This window comes from Schistocerca nitens, chromosome 8, assembly GCF_023898315.1.
Source record: "Schistocerca nitens isolate TAMUIC-IGC-003100 chromosome 8, iqSchNite1.1, whole genome shotgun sequence".
In the NCBI taxonomy this organism is placed as follows: Eukaryota; Metazoa; Arthropoda; class Insecta; order Orthoptera; family Acrididae; genus Schistocerca; species Schistocerca nitens.
In genome coordinates, this window is record NC_064621.1 from 396,371,032 (window position 1) to 396,393,749 (window position 22,718).

The following is a 22,718-nucleotide window of genomic DNA, read 5'->3' on the forward strand; positions in this document are numbered from 1 at the left end:
CTGAAAATGTACTGTTGTCCCAAGCATATTGCAACAAACGGTGTATTTCTATCGCTGCTCGTTTAGTTTTTATTGCCGTTTCAAATATACCGGTCTTTTTTGAAACACCCTGTATATTAATGACTTGCCATTCTATATTCATGAAGAGGCAAAGTTAGTTCTCTTTGCTCATGATACAAGTATAGTAATCACACCTGACAAACCAGAATTAACTGATGAAATTGTCAATACTGTCTTTCAGAAATTACTAAGTGGTTCCTTGTAAACAGACTCTCACTGAATTTTGATAAGACACAGTACATACAGTTCCGTACAGTAAATGGTATGACGCCATTAATGAATATAGACCTTAATCAGAAGCATATAGCTAAGGTAGAATATTCAAAATTTTTAGGTGTGTCCATTGATGAGAGATTAAACTGGAAGAAACTCATTGATGATCTGCTGAAACACTGAGTTCAGCTACTTATGCAATAAGGGTCATTGCAAATTTTGGTGATAAACATCTTACTACGCCTATTTTCACACATTGTTTGCATATGGCATCATATTTTGGGATAATTCAGCACTGAGGAATAAAGTATTTATTGCACAAAAGCGTGTAATCAGAATAATAGCTGGAGTCCACCCAAGATCATCCTGCAGACATTTATTTGAGGATCTAGGGATATTCACAGTAGCTTCTCAGTATATATACTCTCTTATGAAATTTTTTATTAACAACCAAACCCAATTCAAAAGTAATAGCAGTGCGCATAACTACAATACTAGGAGAAAGGATGATCTTCACTATTCAAGATTAAATCTAACTTTGGCAAAGAAAGAGGTGAATTATACTGCCAGTAAAGTCGTTGGTCACTTACCAAATAGTATCAAAAGTCTGACAGATAACCAACAAGTATTTAAGAAGAAATTAAAAGAATTTCTGAATGACAACTCCTTCTACTCCATAGAGGAATTTTTAGATATAAATTAAGAAAAAAAAGAAAAAACAAACAAAAAATTATTAGAAAAATAAAAATAAATAAAAAACAGTTGTTATATTAACTTAATTATGTTGTTAAATTAATTTAATTATGTCATGTATTGGAAAATTTGACTCGTTCCACATCATTACGAAATATCATATTAATGGTCCATGGAACTAGTATTAATCTAATCTAATCTAATCTAATCTAATTAATCTAATCTTGCCTAAAACAGAGTGATAGCATAAATGAAGTAGTGAAAGTACACTGTAAGAAATACTGTAAAAATCTTAAACTGTGTAATCAAGGAGGCCATAAACGTGCATTATGCACAGAAAATTAACAGGTCAAACAATAAAACATAAACTATATGGAAAAATCATAAAATCTGAAACAAATAGGACAAGAAATTACGACAGTTAAGTAGAACAGTTCATAGAAACTGAAACAGATAAGAATGATTAGAAAAGGGTAGCCTAAGAATTCAATAACTTTTTCCTTTCTGCAGCTGAAAATACAGGATGTGAAACCCTCTGTTTTCATCAGGAGTCATTGAATTGCTTAACACTCCAACAATGGCACTACACATCAAATCCACAACACCTAATGATACTGTTTAAAAAATCTTCAGATGAGTAAAAAACACCAGTTCTTCTGGATATGACAGAATATCAAATAAGGCACTAAAATTATATGGTGACTTAACCAGCAATATCTTGTTTTGTTTATGGAAGCAGTCTATGAAAACTGTCATATTTCCTTGCAGATTTAAGCATGATACAGCTATGCCAGTACACAAATATGCTGAGAGACATGTAATATCTATTGATCTCTCTGCTGCCAGTTCTTTCAAAAATATATGAGAAGGTAGCATACAACAGGTCTGCCTCTGTAGTTGTCATCAGCATAGACAGCTGCCATTTGGAGGGCACAGATTAAATTCCTGGTACTGCCAGGGATTTTTTCCTTGGTAGGGGGCTGGAACAGATCCACTTAGCCTTGTGATGCCAATTGAGTAGCTACTTGAATGCGAAGTAGTGACTCCAAGTTCTGCAAGGTGTGCTGATCCCATGCCCCTCCACACTGCAGCCAGATAATGCAATTGGCTGAGGATGACATAACAGTCAGTTGGTCCTGATTGTCCCAGCTGTGCTTCTATTTAAAATAAAGAACATCGACAACCCTCTTATAGTCAAGAGGAATCTCTCCTTCTGCATGTAATATTGTTCACAGTAAGCTTCTTTTGAAAATAAAGAGCATCAACAACCCTCCTACAGTCAAGAGGAAACTCTACTTTTCCATGTAATATTGTACTCATTGACTTGTCCTATACTGCAGTACATCATTTGCACAGACTAAAATCTAATATCACTGAATACAGGAGATGGCTCAGAATTTAATCTCACGCCAGATTCGAGGTTTTTAAAAAAGAGTATTACCTCAGATGTGGAGACATAGGGAAGATTTTCAGCTAGGATTTTGTTGGCAGTACTAATGTGGCACACACATGAAAAGATTCAGGAAAACTATAAAAACCTAAGCCTGGGTGGACGGATGAGGGTTTGAATCATGCTCCTCCCACGTAACTGGCCAACTTATTTGCATTGCAGTTTTTTTTACCCAGTTTAATTATGCTCTAGTCTGTTTTTATTCTATTGTTTTCTATTGTTGGAGATATCTTTAGTAAACAAGGCTGGCTGTTTTCTGTTTCCTGATATAACAGCAGATTTTCAATCACTGTGCGCAACGTCATTTCAAAGGTTATTTCAAGGTAGTCCTCTGAATTAAGAGTTCTCTCTTTTCCATGTATTAATCATATTTTTCCCCTATTTTTATTTAAATTTTCTTTCAACTGTCACAAGAGAAAATTGCATTAAGAGACTCAAGGAATATTCTTCAAGAGAAACTATGATCTTAAACAAAGCTGAAATGATGAAGCAAAAGAGTAACATATCAAATTTATAATTAATAGAGGGAAAAGAAAATAATAAAATATTTAAGAATGTTGTATTTAATGTGCAAATATACTATAAAAATAGAGGGGGCAGAGGAGTTTAAAGTTCCATCAAACACAAAGTTATTGAAGTACAAAAGAAAAAAATAATGATGCATACGTGAGAAGTGGTAGCAAATAAGAAGCCAAAAATAATACTGAAGGGTTAAGACCAGGTTTCTGAATTCAAAGAGATCATCTGTCATTTGTGAAGTATATCTGGACCAAAACACAATCAAATTGCTTATGTGGATCCTTTATGTTTCACACTTCCAATTTATGAAAAAGTGGTCAATTTGGTACATTTTCGACCAAATGGCCTCCTTCACTCACACACACACACACACACACACACACACACACACACACATACACACACAAAGGACAACTCACACACACACACACAACCACTGTTGTGCCTCTCCGTGGCTCAATGTCTTCTCTACAGGTCAGAAACCATCTGAAAAGCTTGTAAGGGTGTTGCAGGGGAGCTCGTGCTCAGAAATAATTGTTAAGAAAAAATACAATATTCCATGCTGTTTTTGAATTATTTAGTTTTGAAGTTAAAGAATCAGGTCAATGCATGCACAAATTCAAGCTCTTGCATGTGCTAAAATGCGATAATGTGCAAACATCTGTGAGTCACATGCTCATTTCCTCTTAAAATGTTCCTTTTTCAGAAGTGATCATTTTAAACTAGGTGAACAGAAGCTAACATCTAGAGCAAGTTTGGTGACACTGTCTTGGGCGGGCTGCTTCAGTTTGTGTGTGCAATGATCTTATCGGCTAACTTCAATGCTAAATAACCCAGAAACAGCATAACATATCAAATTTCTTTCTTAACAATAATTTCTCAGCACAATCTTCTCTGCAGTGCTTTTCAAACTGTTTCTTGTCACCCTGTGTATGGTGAGTAGCAATCTATCCTTTTTGTAATAGTGTTGTTATTCCATTCTGTATTTTCCATTGTTTAAATTAGATCATTCACATTCACTGGTAAGAATGAACCATTTGCATCTTTCTTAATCCCAATTTTCCTTTACCACATAACTCAGCTGTCAGCAGAATTCCCTCTTTTCTTTCTTCAGAATGATCTGAAAGTGTAGTTCCTCATATATCTTTTGGTGTTGCCATTCAATTATGTTTTGTAAATTAACTATTGAGTGGACCTTTTAGTCACGTTTTGTGAGCAAACTATTGCATACATTCTTTAATCATGGTTATTCTACAATTTATTACATGATCATTTAATTACATTATCATCCTGTCTGCACCAACAGATTTTTATGCAGTATACATGTGCTGGCATACGCTTTCACCAGCACACAAATCAGCTCTTGGAAAAATTATATAGCAGGCACTGAACTAAGCATGCCTATGACAAGAGAAGACCATGACATGCACCCAAGTTATGTGCCAATAACGCCCCTGGACAGCGTCCATATCGGCCGTTGCCACCAATCGAGCTCTCTCAGTCTCTCAATATCCTTACCTCTGTAGGCCACATCGGGACTCAGTTTGCATTGCACCTCAATACGTCACACTATGCTCTAGTCTTCCACAAGGATAGTCATCGCCTTGCTCCTTAGATAACTGTGAGGGAACGTTAGTCATTGTACATAGTAGTGATATGGACACAGACAAGAGCCAAGAATTAATGCACGTTTTTTGATTGCTGTTAACTGCTCTGAAGTTAAGTACTCAATTGGTTCCCATAATAAAGTGTATTTTAACCACATGTGCATTTTATGTTGTAGTGAGTGAAGTGAAACCGGACACCCACGTATCAACCATCCTCTCCTCATCCAGCCAAGAACCACTAAACATTACAAGAGGTCACTGCCACAACAATACAAGCTCAAAGAATGTAAAGGGAAAACATTTTTAAGAAATTACCAAATATATTATCAGTATCTGTGATTTTACAATACACCTACTGAAGTCTTTCTGGTGAAAAGTTTGCACTGAATCTTCCTGAAACAGCTGTGAGAGTTAAATGCTAATGACCTGTAAGTATTGCTCACCTTTGTATCGGGCCTCACGTGCAGCTTGCAGCATCTTCTGGTACTCCTCCTGCTGTTGCAAGAGAATGGCTTCCAGTTGTTGTTTTGCCTGCTGTTTTTTTCTCTGCTGCTGAAGACGTTCTGCTTTCTTTCTGTTACACTGCTGTAGCAGAATTTTACGAAGCTTTTCCTGCTCTTCTTTCTCTTCTGCTTCCTGCATACCAAATTATTTACTTGTGAGTTATGCAAAATTAGTTAATCCTGCTGTCAAATTACAAACTTTTCATAAGTGAATGACTTACTGTACACCATTAAAATAAAAATACACATTGTTCAATTGATGTAACAATAATAGTAGTAACTACCGTGTCACTGTAGCCAAAATTAAAATATATAAATAAAAAGGTGGGCTTGACATCATTGCTGAAAAGAAAAGTCAACCATTTCTTCATTCAGACAACTTGACCTGTGAATTCCATAATGAAGGAAGTTCATCAGATAGATGAAACGCAGGCAGAAGCAATCACTTCTGGCAACTTCTGCAAAGTATCTAACAAAAAATGATGATTAGTGCTAATTTACTCCCACTGATAATTAATTGGATTCACTCCTTGGATACATAAAGTATATTTAGAAAAGTGAGCCATTTTCCTATAGTAGTCAGTACTGTTCAAGGCAATAAAAGGTGCTATAAACCTATTTACAGAAAGAAGTATTTGTTGAGATACAGGATATTCCATCCTGTGACACCTATCTGTATCTTGGCAATACAGGAGATCAATAATATTACTGTAACTCTTCAGGCTTTCCCAGCGGGATCTTGACATGTGGAATAATCGGGTCTACTGCTGGATGTTTGTGTCACTCTGGCACAATATTTCAGTCACATAACTCGTTGCCTTCTTCAGGTGCTACCTGAGACTGTCGTGTTGGAAGATCTTGTCCAGTATTTATGCCCAGAGGGCGCTGGGTGCTCTCTTTGCCATCCGCGTCCACCTGACGTTGCTTGTAATGTGTTGTCTCTTCCCCGGTGCTCCCTCGGATGTCCGCACCCGACTTGGTCGCCATCTGTGGCAGCTCTCTGAGGCGTGTCCTGTGTCGGGCGTTCTGTTCGTGGTCTGCGCCCACTAGGTGCTGCTCCTGAGGTTTTGGCCCCTCCCTGGTGCTCCCACGGACATCCGCGCCCAGCTCATCCACCATTTGTGGTCGTGGCAGCTGTCTGGGGCCAGGCCCGCGTTTGGCGTTCTGTTCATGGTCCACGTCGGCTTGGCACTGCTCCTGAAGTGTTGGCACTTCCCTGGTGCTCCGACAGACGTCCGCGCCCACCTCGTCCACCATCTGCAGTTTTGGCAGCTTTCTGAGGCTCGTCTCACGTCGGGGGCTCTGTTCGCGGTTCGCGCCCGCCTGGCGGTGCTTGTAAGGTGTTGTTTCTTCCCTGGTGCTCCCTCGGACGTCCGCGCCTGACTTGGTCTCCATCTGTGGCAGCTCTCTGAGGCCTGTCCTTTGTTGGGCGCAACAACTTCTGGAAGACACTGCTTACAGACCACTAGATGGCGACCCCACTGACAAGGTGGACAAGAAGACCCGGAAGTTGCTGTAGGAGACAGGTCTATCTGAACAGGTCATCAAGAAGCTTTATCCCAAAGCACCTGTACCACCCAGACTCTATGGACTCCCCAAGGTCCACAAGGAGGGGGTCCCTCTTCGACCTATTGTCAGTAACATCGGCGCAGTGACATACCTCACTGCACAATACCTGAAGAAGATATTGGCACCATATGTGGGCAAATGTGCACACCACATTCGGAACTCAGAGGAATTCCTACAATGGCTAAGCCAGCTACACATCGTGGACTCTGACATCATGGTTAGTTTCGATGTGGTGTCGCTCTTCACACGTGTGCCACTCACCAATTCACTCAATATCATTGGAGAGAAGTTCGATGGTGCCCTGCTCGACCTGTTCAAGCATTTACTGACCTCAACATATTTTCTTTATGGGGGTCAATTTTATGAGCAAACGGAAGGAGTGGCAATGGGCAGCCCTTTATCACCAGTGGTAGCCAACCTTTTCATGGAAAGGTATGAAGAGGAGACACTTGCATCAGCCACTCACCAACCTAAGTGCTTTCTTAGGTATGTCGATGACACTTTTGTCATTTGGCCCCATGGTAGGGAGAAGCTAGATGACTTTCTGGAACAACTAAATTCACGCCACCCAAGCATAAAATTTACTATGGAGCTAGAGAAGGATGGACAGCTCACATTCTTGGATGTCCTGGTCAAGAGGAAGGCAGATGACACTCTGGGGCACAGTGTGTATCGTACGCCCACACACATTGACTTAAACCTTCAAGCCAGTAGCTGCCACCACCCAGCACAGAAGAATGTAGTTTTGAAAACGTTAGTTCACAGGGCTCGAGCTCTGTCGGATACGGAAAGTCTGGCCACAGAGATAGAACACCTACAGCTGGTGTTCAGCAGAAATGAATACTCCTCCACAGACATCCAAAGGGCACTTCGTACTACCAGCCAACCACAGGGTACACAAGAGGAGCCAGAGGAGGCGAAGAAGGTGGCATACCTGCCATATGCTGGACCTATTTCTGCAAAGATCAGCAGAATTCTTTCAAAATATCATATAAAGAGTATCTTCTGTCCACCCTCTAAAATTGGGACAATGCTAGGGAGTGTGAAGGACAGCCTGGTGCTACGTAAACCAAGCATTTACAACAACCTGTGCCAGTGTGGAAAGTCATACGTTGGCCATACAACCAGGACGGTGGACGTCAGGTGTAAAGAACACCAGAGGCACACCAGACTCGGAGAGGCAACAAAATCTGCCATAGCGGAGCACTGTCTGGAGCTCGGCCACTCAATGGACTACAAAAATACCAAAATAGTGACACAGTTGCCAAGATTTTGGGACAGTGTCATAAAGGAGGCCATCGAGATCAAGGTCACCGACAACCTAATAAACCGAGACAGCGGTTACCAGCTCAGCTCGGCGTGGAGTCCGGCTCTGGAGATTATCAGGGCCCAACGAAATGAACCAAGAAACTCCTCAAGAAGTAGTAACACCGCAGGAGCAGCCCCACGTGGGCGTGGACCGCGAACGCAACTCCCGACGCAGGACGGGCCTCTGACAGCCGCCACGACCGCAGATGAGGGACGAGCTGAGCACAGATGACCGTCGGAGCACCAGGGAAGTGCCAACACCTCAGGAGCAGCGCCAGGCAGGCGCGGACCGCGAATGGAACGCCCAACAAAGGACAGGCCTCAGAGAGCTGCCACAGATGGAGACCAAGTGGGGCGTGGACGTCCAAGAGAGCACCGGGGAAGAAACAACACCTTACAAGCAGCGCCAGGCGGGTGCGGACCGCGAACAGAGCCCCCGACGTGAGACGGGCCTCAGACAGCTGCCACAACTGCAGATGGTGGACGAGGCGGGCGCGGACGTCTGTCGGAGCACCAGGGAAGTGCCAACACCTCAGGAGCAGCACCAAGCACGCGCGGACCACGAACGGAATGCCAAACGCGGGTCCGGCCCCAGATAGCTGCCACGACCACAGATGGTGGACGAGCCGGGCGCGGACGTCCGTGGGAGCACCAGGGAGGGGCCAAAACCTCAGGAGCAGTACCTGGTGGGCGCAGACCGCGAACGGAACGCCCGACATAGGACATGCCTCAGAGAGCTGCCACAGATGGCGACCAAGTCGGGTGCGGACGTCCGAGGGAGCACCGGGGAAGAGACAACACATTACAAGCAACGTCAGGCAGGCGCGGACGGCAATGAGAGCACCCAGCGCCCTCTGGGCATAAATACTGGACAAGATCCTCCAACATGACAGTCTCAGGTAGCACCTGAAGAAGGCAACGAGTTACGTGGCCGAAATATTGTGCCAGAGCGACACAAACATCCGGCAGTAGACCCGATTATTCCACATGTCAATAATATTACTACTCATCATAACACATCTACATCTACATACATACTCTGCAATCCTCTATACGGTGTGTGGCGGAGGGTGCCTCGTACCACAACTAGCATCTTCTCTCCCTGTTCCACTCCCAAACAGAACAAGGGGAAAATGACTGCCTATATGCCTCTGTACGAGCCCTAATCTCTCTTATCTTATCTTTGTGGTCTTTCCACGAAATATAAGTTGGAGGCAGTAAAATTGTCCTGCAGTCAGCCTCAAATGCTGGTTCTCTAAATTTCCTCAGTAGCAATTCACGAAAAGAACGCCTCCTTTCCTCCAGAGACTCCCACCCGAGTTCCTGAAGCATATCCGTAACACTCGCGTGTGATCAAACCTACCAGTAACAAATCTAGCAGCCCACCTCTGAATTGCTTCTATGTCCTCCCTCAATTCGACCTGATAGGTATCCCAAACACCAGAGCAGTACTCAAGAATAGATCGTATTAGTTTTTTATAAGTGGTCTCCTTTACAGATGAACCACATCTTCCAAAAATTCTACCAATGAACCGAAGACGACTATCTGCCTTCCCCACAACTGCCGTTACATGCTTGTCCCACTTCATATCGATCTGCAATGTTACGCCCAAATATTTAATTGACGTGACTGTGTCAAGAGCTACACTACTAATGGAGTATTCAAATATTACAGGATTCCTTTTCCTATTCATCTGCATTAATTTACATTTATCTATATTTAGAGTTAGCTGCCATTCTTTACACCAATCAAAATCCTGTCCAAGTCATCTTGTATCTTCCTACAGTCACTCAACGACGACACCTTCCCATACACCAAAGCATCATCAGCAAACAGCCGCATATTGCTATCCACCCTATCCAAAAGATCATTTATGTAGATAGAAAACAACAGCGGACCTACCACACTTCCCTGGGGCACTCCAGATGATACCCTCACCTCCGATGAACACTCACCACCGACAACAACGTACTGGGTTCTATTACTTAAGAAGTCTTCGAGCCACTCACATATTTGGGAACCTATCCCATATGCTCGTACCTTAGTTAGGAATCTGCAGTGGGGCACCGAGTCAAATGCTTTCCAGAAGTCAAGGAATATGGCATCCGTCTGATACCCTTCATCCATGGTTCACAAGATATCATGTGAAAAAAGGGCGAGTTGTGTTTTGCAGGAGCGATGCTTTCTAAAGCTGTGCTGATGCATGGGCAGCAACTTCTCTGTCTCAAGGAAATTCATTATATTCTAACTGAAAATATGTTCGAGAATCCTGCAACAAACCGATGTTAAGGACATTGGTCTGTAATTTTGAGGATTCATCCTTCTACCCTTCTTATATACAGGCGTCACCTGTGCTTTTTTCCAGTCGCTTGGGACTTTACGTTGGGCAAGAGATTCGCGATAAATGCAAGCTAAGTAAGAAGCCAATGCAGTAGAATACTCTCTGTAAAGCCGAATTGGAATCCCATCAGGACCTGGCGATTTATTTATTTTCAACCCATTCAGCTGCTTCACAACCCCAGGGATGTCTATCTCTATGTCCTCCATACGGGAATCTGTACGAGACTGTACATCCTTCAGCCCTTTTTCACCAAGCAAGGTGGTGCTGTGGTTAGCACACTGGACTCGCTTTCTGGAGAACGATGGTCTAGACCTGTGTCTGACTATTCTGATTTAGGTTTTCCATGATCTCCCTAAATCACTTCAGGCAAATGCCAGGACGTTCCTTTGAAAGGGCATAGCTGACTTCCTTCCCCATCCTTCACTAATCCGATAGGACCGGTGACCTCACTGTTTGGTTCCCTCCCCCAGATCAATCAATTAACCAACCAATCAGCCCTCTTTCTCAACAAATTACCAACTCATGTGAACACACCTGCTGCCCTTCAGATTTCATCATATGTCCACACATGTACATGGTTGAAGGATATGGAACACCAATGCCTTTAAATGTCCACATGGTTATAAACTGATGGATTAAGGTCAGGCAAATGAGGAGGTTATGCTATAAACTTGTCCAATCAAATCATCACTCATTAAACATTTGTGTTAGATACTGACAAAAAAGACATAGAAAATTGGGTTGTGCCCTGTCATATATAAACTACATCTCCTATCATTCTGCAAGAGTAACATTCTCCAACAGAACAGTTCAATTAACATGCAAAGTTGCTGATAAACTGCACCTGTTAATTTGTCTGGTAAATTGATCCTATGAATCTTTCTCTCATAACCTAAACATTTCTTCCTCAATACTTCAAGGATTTTGAGAATCTCAGCTCATCCATAAATAAAATGCAAGTTGTGGACTTTGGAACTTCAGCAACCATTGGCAGAACTTTAATCTGACAATGTAGTCTAGTAAACCATGAGCTTCCACACTGTATAACTGATAGAGAGAAACAAACTGCTCTTGCTGAACTGACCACAGAAGAGTGTAATTCACTCTTCAGCAGCTTCAGCTCCCTGCGCTTTTGTTTCAGGATCACCTTTTACTTGCTGAAACACTAATCCCTCCATATCTTGTGTCTGCTGCGCCCTTTTTTCCTCACTGTGAATGATTCCCTGTCCCTAAATTGTTGGAACAACATGCTGAACTTCATTTCAGATGAAATGTGGCACTGATGATGATGTTAGATTTACAAGAGATGTGCCTGTTTCTTAATGCAGCTGGCTAAGACATAGCAGACCACATCTGCCTTTTCCCATGATAATAGGAATTCATTTTACAGATTACGTTGTTCACATTCCATGTAATAACTGCTCCTTGTTCTGACACCTGCACAACCTCAAAACGTCATGAACAGTATGGTTAATGTCTGACAACAACGTAAGAGTCAAAGGACTAAGTGCAGAAATACCACTCATTAAGGTTGGTTGGAGGGAGCAAGGGGACCAAACAGCGAGATCATTGATCCCAACGAATTAGGGAAGGATGGGGAAGGAAGTTGGCCATGCCCTTTTAAAGGAACCATCCCATCATCTGCCTGAAATGATTTAGGGAAACCACAGAAAACCTAAATCAGGATGGCCAGATGCAGGTTTGAAGCATCGTCTTCCCAAACATGAGTCCAGTGTGTCAACCACTGTGCCACCTAACTTGGTACCACCAATAAGAAAACTTTTTTTCAAGTTTTGACCAGTAGTATCTCCTACCATCCCATCTCCTCTGTAAATATGGTATCCTTTTTTTGAGTGTGTGTGTGTGTGTGTGTGTGTGTGTGTGTGTGATGTTTTCATCTACTACTTTATACTACACATTCATTGATGCTGTAGATAGTTTCCCTAGTGTGGTTTAAGGGATCATACCAATAACACACCAGATATGATATATAGATATATATGGATTTTATTCACAAATGACACAGTACAATGTGTACCCCTCATAACATCTTCTGTGTGAGCACCCATCATAATCACATAATCTTCCGAGGGAGAATGCTGGTCAATGATCCTATTTGTGGTGGTGTCCAGACATCTTAATTAGTTTCAGAGACCACATGAAATACATCATCAAAAGATACAAATATCTGAACGTTACTGTGAGGAGCTATCATTGTGTGCCTATTGTAACACTAAGGGAAAGTGTTCCAATACTAAGAGAAAGCAAGAGGAAAACAGGAGGAATTTAAATTGACAGTGAGAGGGATTGAATCAACGTAATTGATCACATGGCTGCAAGAAGAAGTAGAGTTAAATGGGAAAGGATTCTATTTACACTTTTTAGGTTGTATAGAGACACAAAAATGAGAAATATGTTCAAATTAAGATTGCAGATTCTGTGATAACTAAAGCCAATAGATCTATAATGAAGTAAACAATTTTTTAAATGTTTTGTACTCTTATTTACATGATATAAAAGTAGGACAGAGTGAAGATAGATTAAGTACAAACAAAGAATGTATCACCAAGAATTTGTCACATAATAAAAAAATATCCAAGTAGTTTATTTTGAAAAAGCATTGTGTAACAAGGAGAAATGGGATATTATCAACATTAGAGATTTGACTAACTGAGAGATCTGATTAATAAATTCTTTATTGAACTTTATATTGCAATCTAATAAACAAAACTCTACAGCATTATGTTATTTCCAGGTGAGATAATATCATTGACACTGCATTAAGAAAACTGTATGCAGGCAGGTGCAACCAATACACATACATAACACCCACAGCAACAACTTGCAACTACTTTCTTTCAACATTTGCTTTGCCTCTCCAAATATTAGACTCTGCTATACTACTCTTATCTTCTGCCCATACCATCCCCTCTTATACCCCCCTCTCCATACTTCTTTCCACCTTTACACCTCACCGTTCATGAAACCGCTTTCCTACCCTCTTCACTCCTCAAACCATCAACCTACGTTGAGCTTTAGTTTTGAGTGAGATGGAGATTTGTGTATAACAGTAAGAATATTGTATATAGTAGTTATCTATATACCTTGCAGAATTCTTTTTAAAGATACTGAAATTTTTACTCTGACTCCCTAAAATATTTACTCCTTAATGTTCTGTGTGACTGACAACAAAAATTGGTTTCAGATGAACAGTTATGTACAAAATCACAATACAAGACACAGAAATAATTTTCATGCAGGCTCAGAGTGGAATTACAAGCTCAGGTCACAAACAGTTCCACAAGCTCACACCTACCACAAAGCAAGAAACTGAGAATCCCAACCAGTTCAAAGGAAAATTAAATCATTCTTCACATGCCACTATCCCGCAAACTATCTGAATGTCTAAACCAAGGGAGTGAAGAGTTCTGTTAGTTATGTGGCAAGTAACACTGTTTGCTGCAGAACTGCATACAAGTAGTAATATACTGTATACAGGACTCAGTATCAGTATGTGAGTGGAACTATTTTCTTTCAAAAATACTAATGAAATCAGGTACAGGTGCAGACTGAACATCTAGTTTTCAGTGTTGTGGGAACCACAGTTCACCACTTCACTCAGCTCCCTAACTAAAATATAAGTTGACATCATCCCAACTTTCTATATGTCACAGATACCTGAGATTTTTGTAATAATAATAATAATAATATGATGATGATGATAAAACATCTAAATTATTTTAATACACTGAAGGAAAAAATGCAACACCAAGAGGCAGTTGTGCAACATAAACAAAAGTTGGTAGGCATGTTTCTACATCTAAAAGATTGTGTCTATTCAAATTTCTTGACAGTTGAATAAGAGTGGTGCTAGTAGTGCCACTATAAGTGCACAAATCAGGATTGCTTTAAGTACACACTGTAACAGTTGTGAGAATTAGATACATTTGAGACTGGATGTAGTGAGTTGATGTTAATCAAGAATGCCTTTAAGGTGACATAGAATGCCATTATCACCAGCTCATTGAGTCTGCATGAGGTCATGTAAGAGGGCTACAAAAAGCTTGATGTTCCTTCTGTGATAATGCAGAAAGACTTGGCAGGAATGTAGGTACTTTACATGACTGCTGGCAGTGGTGGTCACCAGAATGTATGGTCACAAGAAGACCTCCAGATGGCCTTGTACCACTACCAAGAGGGAAGACCACCATGTTAGGTGTAGGCTATGGCTCTGGTGTATTGTACTACATCTGCAGCAGCAATCTGAGCAGCAGTTGGCACCACAGTGACACAGTAAACTGTTACAAATTGGTTGCTTCAAGGGCATCTCCAAGCCAGATGCCCTGTAGTGTTCATTCAACTGACCCCAAACAACTACCATTTGCGATTTCAGTGGCGTCAAGCAAGAACTTATTGCAAGGCAGGGTGGATGTCTTTTGTGTTTTCTGATGAAAGCTGGTCCTGCCTCGGTGCCAGTGATTGCCATGTGTTACTTACCAGGAGGCCAGTTGAGGGCCTGAAACCAACTTTTCTGCTTGCTACACACACTGGACTTACACCTGGAGTTATAGTCTGGGATGCAATTTCATATGACAGGAGGAGAACTCTCGCAGTTACTTCATGTGCCTTTGGCTTCAAATTTTTATGTCCATCTGGTGATTCAACCTGTTGTGCTGCCTTTCTTAAACAGCATTTCAGAGGGTGTTCCCCAACAAGATAATGCTTGTCCACGCACCACTGTTGTAACCCAACATGCTCAACTGAGTGTCGACATCACCTTGGCCTGCTCAGTCACCAGATCTGTCACCAATAAAGCACATACAACAACTTCAGTGTCATACACAAACAGCATTAAACATCCCTGTATCGACTGTCCATTCAACATTCTGATAGTTACACCAGTTATTAATGTACCAGCATACATTAACCTGTGAGTATGTAGTGTTTATCACTTGAATATGTTACCTACACAAATGCATTCCTGAAATTTCATTACTATACATTAATTGTTTTTTAGTGTTGTGATTTTTTTCTGGCAGTGTATAACAATAATAATAATCTATTTAGATCAGCACTTAGTAAATTACTTCAGCAAAGCTCCCAAGAACTTTCAATTCAGTGAAATACTGGCACTTCATTTGAAAACATTCATCTGACAACTTGAGAAGAGTATGTGTCATGCAATTGATTTAAGAACTATAATAGCAACAAGCTCTCATACCTTTGGCAATGTCTTTATTTACACAGTATAAAACTAGACGAGAATTCAGTTATCGCAACAACTAAGAATACAGATCTGCAGACAACAACTATGCAAGTGTGTATGGGGGAGTAACATTGTTTCTTCCTGCCTACGTTAGGGAAAATCAGTCTTTCTGTTGTTATTTTTCTTCGTGGAGTGTCTCTAATGTTCTGTCTTGCCTTACTCAGCTTCCTATGGGATGTCAAATCTATCTGTGGTCACATGAATCAAGTCAGGGATGTTGTAGGCATCTGATAAAGTCAAACTATAATTTGCATGTTAGTAAATCCATTGGATGTGCAAATGGATGATTCAGATGTATCAATATGTATAACATATCCCAAGCCCAGCAAGAGCACCTGTGGCAGGAACACAGCTGTTACCACAGGCCAGTGGCATGAGCATCCATAGCAGCCAAATATAAGGTCACCCGGTGGTGGTTTTTTCCACTGTTGCTGTTATCTGAGTTGCCTCTACTTGTGGAATTTGCAACACAGTGACTTTATTTTGTGTAGAGTGCTATGAATCTGAAACTTATGATTTCCACCACTGATAGCCTATATGGAACTTTGATTATGAAATGCTTATTATTCAGCTAAGAGTGAAATAAAATTATTGTATGGCACTGATGGCCAAGAGTCCCCACTTGGGTAAGTTCGGCTGCTGAGTTGCAAGTCTTTTCAGTTGATGCCACATTGGGCTATTGTGTGTCTATGATTATGAGAACAACACAAAACCCTGTCACCGAATGGAGAAAATCTCCCATTCAGCCTGGAACTGAACCCAGGCCCACTGCATGGCACTCACTGACCACTCAGGTAAGGAGGCAGACACCTAAGAATGATCTCACATGAAAATGCAATTTATTTTGTTAAATAGTGTTTGGGGCAATGGCCTTGCCGCAGTGGCTACACGGGTTCCCGTGAGATCACTGAAGTTAAGCACTGTCGGGCGTGGTCAGCACTTGGATGGGTGACCATCCAGGCCGCCATGTGCTGTTTCCATTTTTCAGGGTGCACTCAGCCTCGTGATGCCAGTTGAGGAGCTACTTGACCGATTAGTAGCAGCTTTGGTCAAGAATACCATCATAATGACCTGGAGAGCGGTGTGCCGACCCCACGCCCCTCCTATCCACATCCTCCACTGTGGATGACATGGTGGTTGGATGTTCTCGGTAGGCCACTCATGGCCTGAAGACAGAGTGAAATAGTGTTTGGACTTTATTCCACAGCAATGGCTAAAGCGAGGATTAGAATATTAGCTACAAGAAGGTAGCAGTTTGGCTTCACCAAGCATTATCATCAAAGCCAGATGTTTCAAGCTGTAGCAGCAACAACTAAAACGGTACTAGGACTTTGAGACATAGCAAGTTAGAAGCTCCTAAATCTGTTACATTTTCTACTCACATGAATAACCAAATTTTTCCTGATTTTTTTATTCTATTTTCAGTTTAGTTGCACATATAATCCATAATATGTACATGAATATTGGAGAAAGTTACTTAGGCAGAGTTCCTGATTGCAACAAAGCAATTAGTTTTACAAGAAGTGCACTTAATTAAAAGTTATAGATAATTTAAAATTCTACTACAGTATGTAATAAGAAAACATTATGAGCTAATCAACAAAATAGCAAGTGCTGTTACTTCTCATTTGAAAGCAAACATTTAGCTCTTTCTGAGAACTCTGTCTGAACAAGCCTTGGAAGGCCCAATGTTACTGACTGGCCACCATGTCATCTTCTGCCCACAGGTGTCACTGGATGCGGATATGGAGGGGCATGTGGTCGGCACACCGCACTCCCGGCTGTATGTCGGTTTACGCGACCAGAGCCGCTACTTCCCAATCAAGTAGCTCCCCAGTTTGCCTCACAAGGGCTGAGTACACCCTGCTTTGCAACAGCCCTTGGCAGACCAGATGGACACCCATCCAAGTGCTAGCCCAGCCCAGCAGCGCTTAACTTCGGTGATCTGATGGGAACTGGTGTTACCGCTCCAGCAAGGCCATTACCTCTTTCTGAGACCATACTTTAAATTACTTGAAACTTATAAAATAACTGATATTGAAAGTTTAGGCCATCAAACTTTCCATTGTCAATTATTTCTTTGTGCTTGTCAGATTCTGAATATTGGCACTGTCTTTTGTTACTATATTTTTTTCCTACTCAAATCACACCCCTCAACACTTAATTAAGCCACTAACTAAGATTTTGATATTATAAAGTGTCCACTAAAATGGCAAATGTCACTCTGAGCCATGAGAACAAGACTCTTGGTGATGGTGACATGACACAAATCTTTTAAAGTGCAGACATCACAAATAATAATAGTCAATGATAAAGAGATAGTAGAAATAAAAAGAAAAACAAAACAATACTGCATCACTGTTTGAGGAAAACAAAACAGACTCATGTTCCCCTTCAATCTGCACTATGGAATGCAATTAAAAGGGTCACTTTATCGAAACTTCATAATTGTCTCTCATTCCAAGGCAGAAGTTTGAAATTTGGCTTAAAAGTGCCTACAACCTTCCTCTGTAACAGTGAAAAAGTATGCTGCCCTCTGACATCACACTAAGGCTTTGTGATGCTTCAAACAGCAACACATGGAAAAAAGGATAGAGCTCAGAACTTCATGTGAGGTGTAAGGTGGATTAATGATGTCACATGGACATCAAATTTCACCACAATTCTGCCTAATGCCACTGTTGACCTGTCACCTGAAGGGACACCACAGCCCCTCCATCACCCACATCTCACCCCTTCTTTTGATGCCTTTCTGTTGGAGGTCTGAATCATGACATCCAGTGTTGAAATCACATGGTTTCCTTAACAGAGGCTGAGGAAAACATTTCAGTCCACTGCACAAAACCAACACAAAAAGACCTCAGGAAGTGGCATGGAGGATATTAATGAAACCAATCTTTCCCTTGGAGTCTTCATTTACTCAGATTTTTCAGATCAAAAATGACATTTTATGATTTATGTGCAACAGAACGATTTTCTTGACAATCAAGACCCCGTTGACATTCACCACATGATTTAACCATTCTCTAAGGATATCATGGAGCTGCAATCCCACTGAACAAGATCTGACCCCTTTGTAGTGCAGCATTAGTGCAATTTTTATTCTGGTCTACAGGGTGGAAGCATTAGGGACCACTCAAACCATTCAACAAAATTTGAATGTGATCCGAAGCAGCAAAGGATGTTTATGCTTTCTCAACCTTCCTACTTTGCACCCTCCTATGCCATGATCAAGTTGAGTGCAACATTGAATAAAAGGGCAAAGGTTCCCTCTAAGACCCCAAGGTTCAGCATTTGAAAAATGTGCCTGTACAGACACATGTATTCACCAATGAATACACACCAGCAAGATAGGCTAAACTATCAACACAGCTTCACCTGAGTGTCACTATATCACTGCATTAGCACCTTCTTCTCACTTGTGAAATCTCAGGGGTATAGAAAATATTGCCTATCCTGTCAGCACCTAGTCATCATAGTGATTGCATTTTTCAAATGCCCTTCAAAGGTGCATGTGTGGTATTGAGGGTGTTGCTGAACTGACAGGTCTTGTAGGGCCTCTTTGCTGTTTTATTCATGCATGTGTCAGTGTTGCATGTGGTGCATGTGAAGCTTGTGTTCAGCACACCACTCTCCCAACAGTTTTGCAGACTTTCCAGACCATGGTGGTGCTACTATTTGGCCAAGATGCTCACCAATTGGCACCAAGAGGCTCAGTGCACCCTGTATCACTGCTACCAACAAGGGAAAATCCTTGGCAGTACTAGGAATCGAACCTGGGTCCTCTGCATGGCTGCCATCTATGCTGACCACTCAGCTACGGAGGCAGGCTTGAGGGGAAAAAGCTACTGATAAACACAAAAAAAAAACACATTCCTAAGTTTCTGTTTCAAGCTGATGCATGCAAAACCAGTGTGACAATGAATGCCAACAAAATTGCATCTTCCTTAGAAATAAAGTTTTTACACCCATGGCTTCAAAATTACTTCAAATGGAGTACACATGTACACAAAATAAATGGAATTCTGAACTAAATATGTCCTATGCTACGTTTTTTTCTCCATTAAAACAAGTTTTCCTCACTTTCCAAACTGCCTACTTTGTCCAATTTCACAGCATCCTATTGTACAGAATTATATTCTGGAGTAATACACCACCTTGTTCAATCACTGTCTTATCTCACAAAAGAGCTGTATGGGAAATGCATCATGCTTGACAAACAGATTCTTGCAAACCCCTCTTTCAAGTAATCAGTCCTCCAACTCTCCTGTAGGTATGTACTAGAAATTTGAAAATATGTCAGAAAGAATTTAAAAGATATAAATAAAACCTTAATACCAGTGCTACACGAATTTACAGTAGCCTTCCACAGGAGGTGAAAATTTGTACTGTACCCCACAATCTTGAATAAATAAATAAAATTTTACATAATATACAATTATTTTCAAGATAGATGCCATACTTATAGTTAAGATATTCCCAATCATAACAGGGTTCCATATACTTTTATAATTTACTAACCTTCAACATTTCCCATAAACCAAACAACTGTCAAAATTCATCATTCGTTCAAAATGACAAAATCTAACCCAGATAGTTTTCAAAAACTTATTTAATGTATGAAATCAATCAGTCTTTAAATAGCACACTACACCCCAGCCTGTAACAGTATTCGTACACAAAACAGCTATGTTCATCGGTATGTCAAAGTCAGGCTTCAGATATAAAATGCGTGAAAAGTAAAACTGTGTCAGTAATTTTTGAGAACATTTCTCTTGGAGAAACTTTGGTCTCACACAAAAAGTACTTTAAAAATGGATTACAAACAGTCTAAACTTCAATAAAACATTTATTTCGATGATTACCACTTTCAGTCAGTATTCGACCATCCTCAGATCCTTTATACCATGATAGCAGGCACTGGTTGTGAACGGAGCACACATTATGACTCAACAAACATCATCTAGAGTTAACATTCATGGAGTCATAACACATTTTAAATATGTCAGTTAGACTGAAAGTACATGGTCCTAAATCTTAGAAGCTATGTCATTTTGTGTCAAATTCTCTGGCAAAAAATAATGCAAGTAACAGCAATGCCAATTGGTATGGGAAAGTTTGGCACAATCTGTCCAGTAGAGGTAACAGCTCATAAAATGTATCACATTCAAGTCATATCTGCGTGTAACTTATTAACTCAATGACAATATCTTGTAATTAATCTGAACTGAGAATTTACACTTGACTTTGATGATTGTGAGTATCTTTGACAATGGTATACTGCTGTGACAAAATCCAGTGTGGCAAGAGACAGTGTTAATTAGTGAGAACTCAAAAAACTGCATTTTATCCTGTATCCTGGTGGAATTATTCTACCACCAAATATGGTGAGTAATCTAATGACTATTATGTTAATTATCCTTTTGCCACACTAAACAATTGCCAATTATTTCATTACGGGTAGGTCTACTCCACTAAAACTGGATAGGTAGAACTGTAACAAAGTACACTATGTAACATGGAGTGGCCGAGCGGTTCTAGGCGCTACAGTCTGGAACCACGCGACCGACTGCTACGGTCACAGGTTCGAATCCTGCCTCGGGCATGGATGTGTGTGATGTCCTTAGATTAGTTAGGTTAAAGTAGTTCTAAGTTCTGGGGGACTGATGACCTCAGAAGTTAAGTCCCATAGTGCTCAGAGTTACACTATGTAACATCATTTTACCTATATTAAAAGTGACCTGGAACCTGAACTGGCCATCCAACATTAATATTTCAAAAGTGGTTTAGAAGTGATTAATATCCAACACACATACTACATGTGTTAAATTGCTGGAACTATCCTTCCGCCACCAACAGTTTTCAGGTTGTTACAGTGATTGAGAGAAGAGACACCAACTATGAAGAGGAATAAAGCAGGTAAAGTGATTAGTTGCAACTTGCTTATGCACTTAACTAGCTCACCCCTGCAGCAGTCACAGGCACTTTGCCAGATATCCTGGCATTTCAACCATTTGAGTAAACTCAAGAAGACCAGAAGTATATAAAAATGCCTTGGACTGCCTCTTCAGGTAAGTGTGATTAAGTGCCTGAACTACCAATGGGCCATTTCTGCTGTCTCCAAAAACCTCAGTTACAGCACTTGGTTCAAAAATTAGCCCTGTTGTTCAATCCATCAGTGTTACCATTGGGGATTGTCTTTATTATTTAAGCATTTTTCTAAAGAAAATGCACATGGTATCCCCAAACCTGGAATTCTTAAGACCTTTTCAGCAGGCTAATATTTCACACATGGCCCAGATCCCACAATGTAGTAAGTTTCCAAGTCTTACACTAAAGTGGTGAACAAGTTGCATGTAATGATGACCGAATGGCCACAGTCTCTGCAAATCTAGGCTAGTGCCAGGGTCATTCAATGTAACACACTTGGTTTCCCAGTTGCCCAGATTGTTTTTTCTTGCATCCCATATGGGAAGATTGAACTAGGTGATGTATTGCTCCAGAATATAATTCTGTATAGTAGGTTGCTGTGAAAATGGGCAAAGTAGGAAATTTGGAAAGTGAGAAAACTTGTTTTAATGAAGAAAAAAACATAGCATAAAACATTTTTAGTTCAGAATTCCATTTATTTTGTTTACATTTGTACACCATTTGAAGTCATTTTGAAGCCATGGGTGTAAAAACTTTGTTTCTAAGGAAGATATAATTTTGTTGGCAGTGGCTCCAGCCAGAGATCAGGTGCTGGTGCTAAATAAAATTTTGTCGAAAGCAACAGTGCAACAGACTCCATTCTTTTTACCAGTGCATTGATATCACTGATAAACCAGTGTACACACTTAAGAGTGGGCAATCCTTCATTCAGTGAACCGGCAATCAAAGTTGTGGACACACAGTCGGCACGAAGTATGACTTCTTCTCTTCTCTCTCTCTCTCTCTCTCTCTATCTATCTATCTATCTATATAATAGAGGGAAACATTCCACGTGGGAAAAATATATCTAAAAACAAAGATGATGTGACTTACCAAACGAAAGGGCTGGCACGTCAATAGACACACAAACAAACACAAACATACACACAAAATTCTAGCTTTCGCAACCAACGTTTGCTTCGTCAGGAAAGAGGGAAGGAGAGGGAAAGACGAAAGGATGTGGGTTTTAAGGGAGAGGGTAAGGAGTCATTCCAATCC

At 40.8% G+C, this 22,718-nt stretch overlaps 1 protein-coding gene and 1 pseudogene across 1 annotated transcript in view; one reads left to right on the forward strand and one right to left on the reverse strand.

The window, feature by feature from the left end:
* The window catches only part of LOC126199584 (uncharacterized), a 168,680-nt gene that overhangs the window by 16,573 nt on the left and 129,389 nt on the right, over positions 1-22,718 (reverse strand). Inside the window, exon 4 of the mRNA XM_049936509.1 lies at positions 4,986-5,178. Within this exon, the coding sequence (XP_049792466.1) occupies positions 4,986-5,178 (193 nt within the window). The remainder of the gene's footprint in view (positions 1-4,985; positions 5,179-22,718) is intronic.
* Positions 16,393-16,510, forward strand: LOC126200053 (5S ribosomal RNA; annotated as a pseudogene).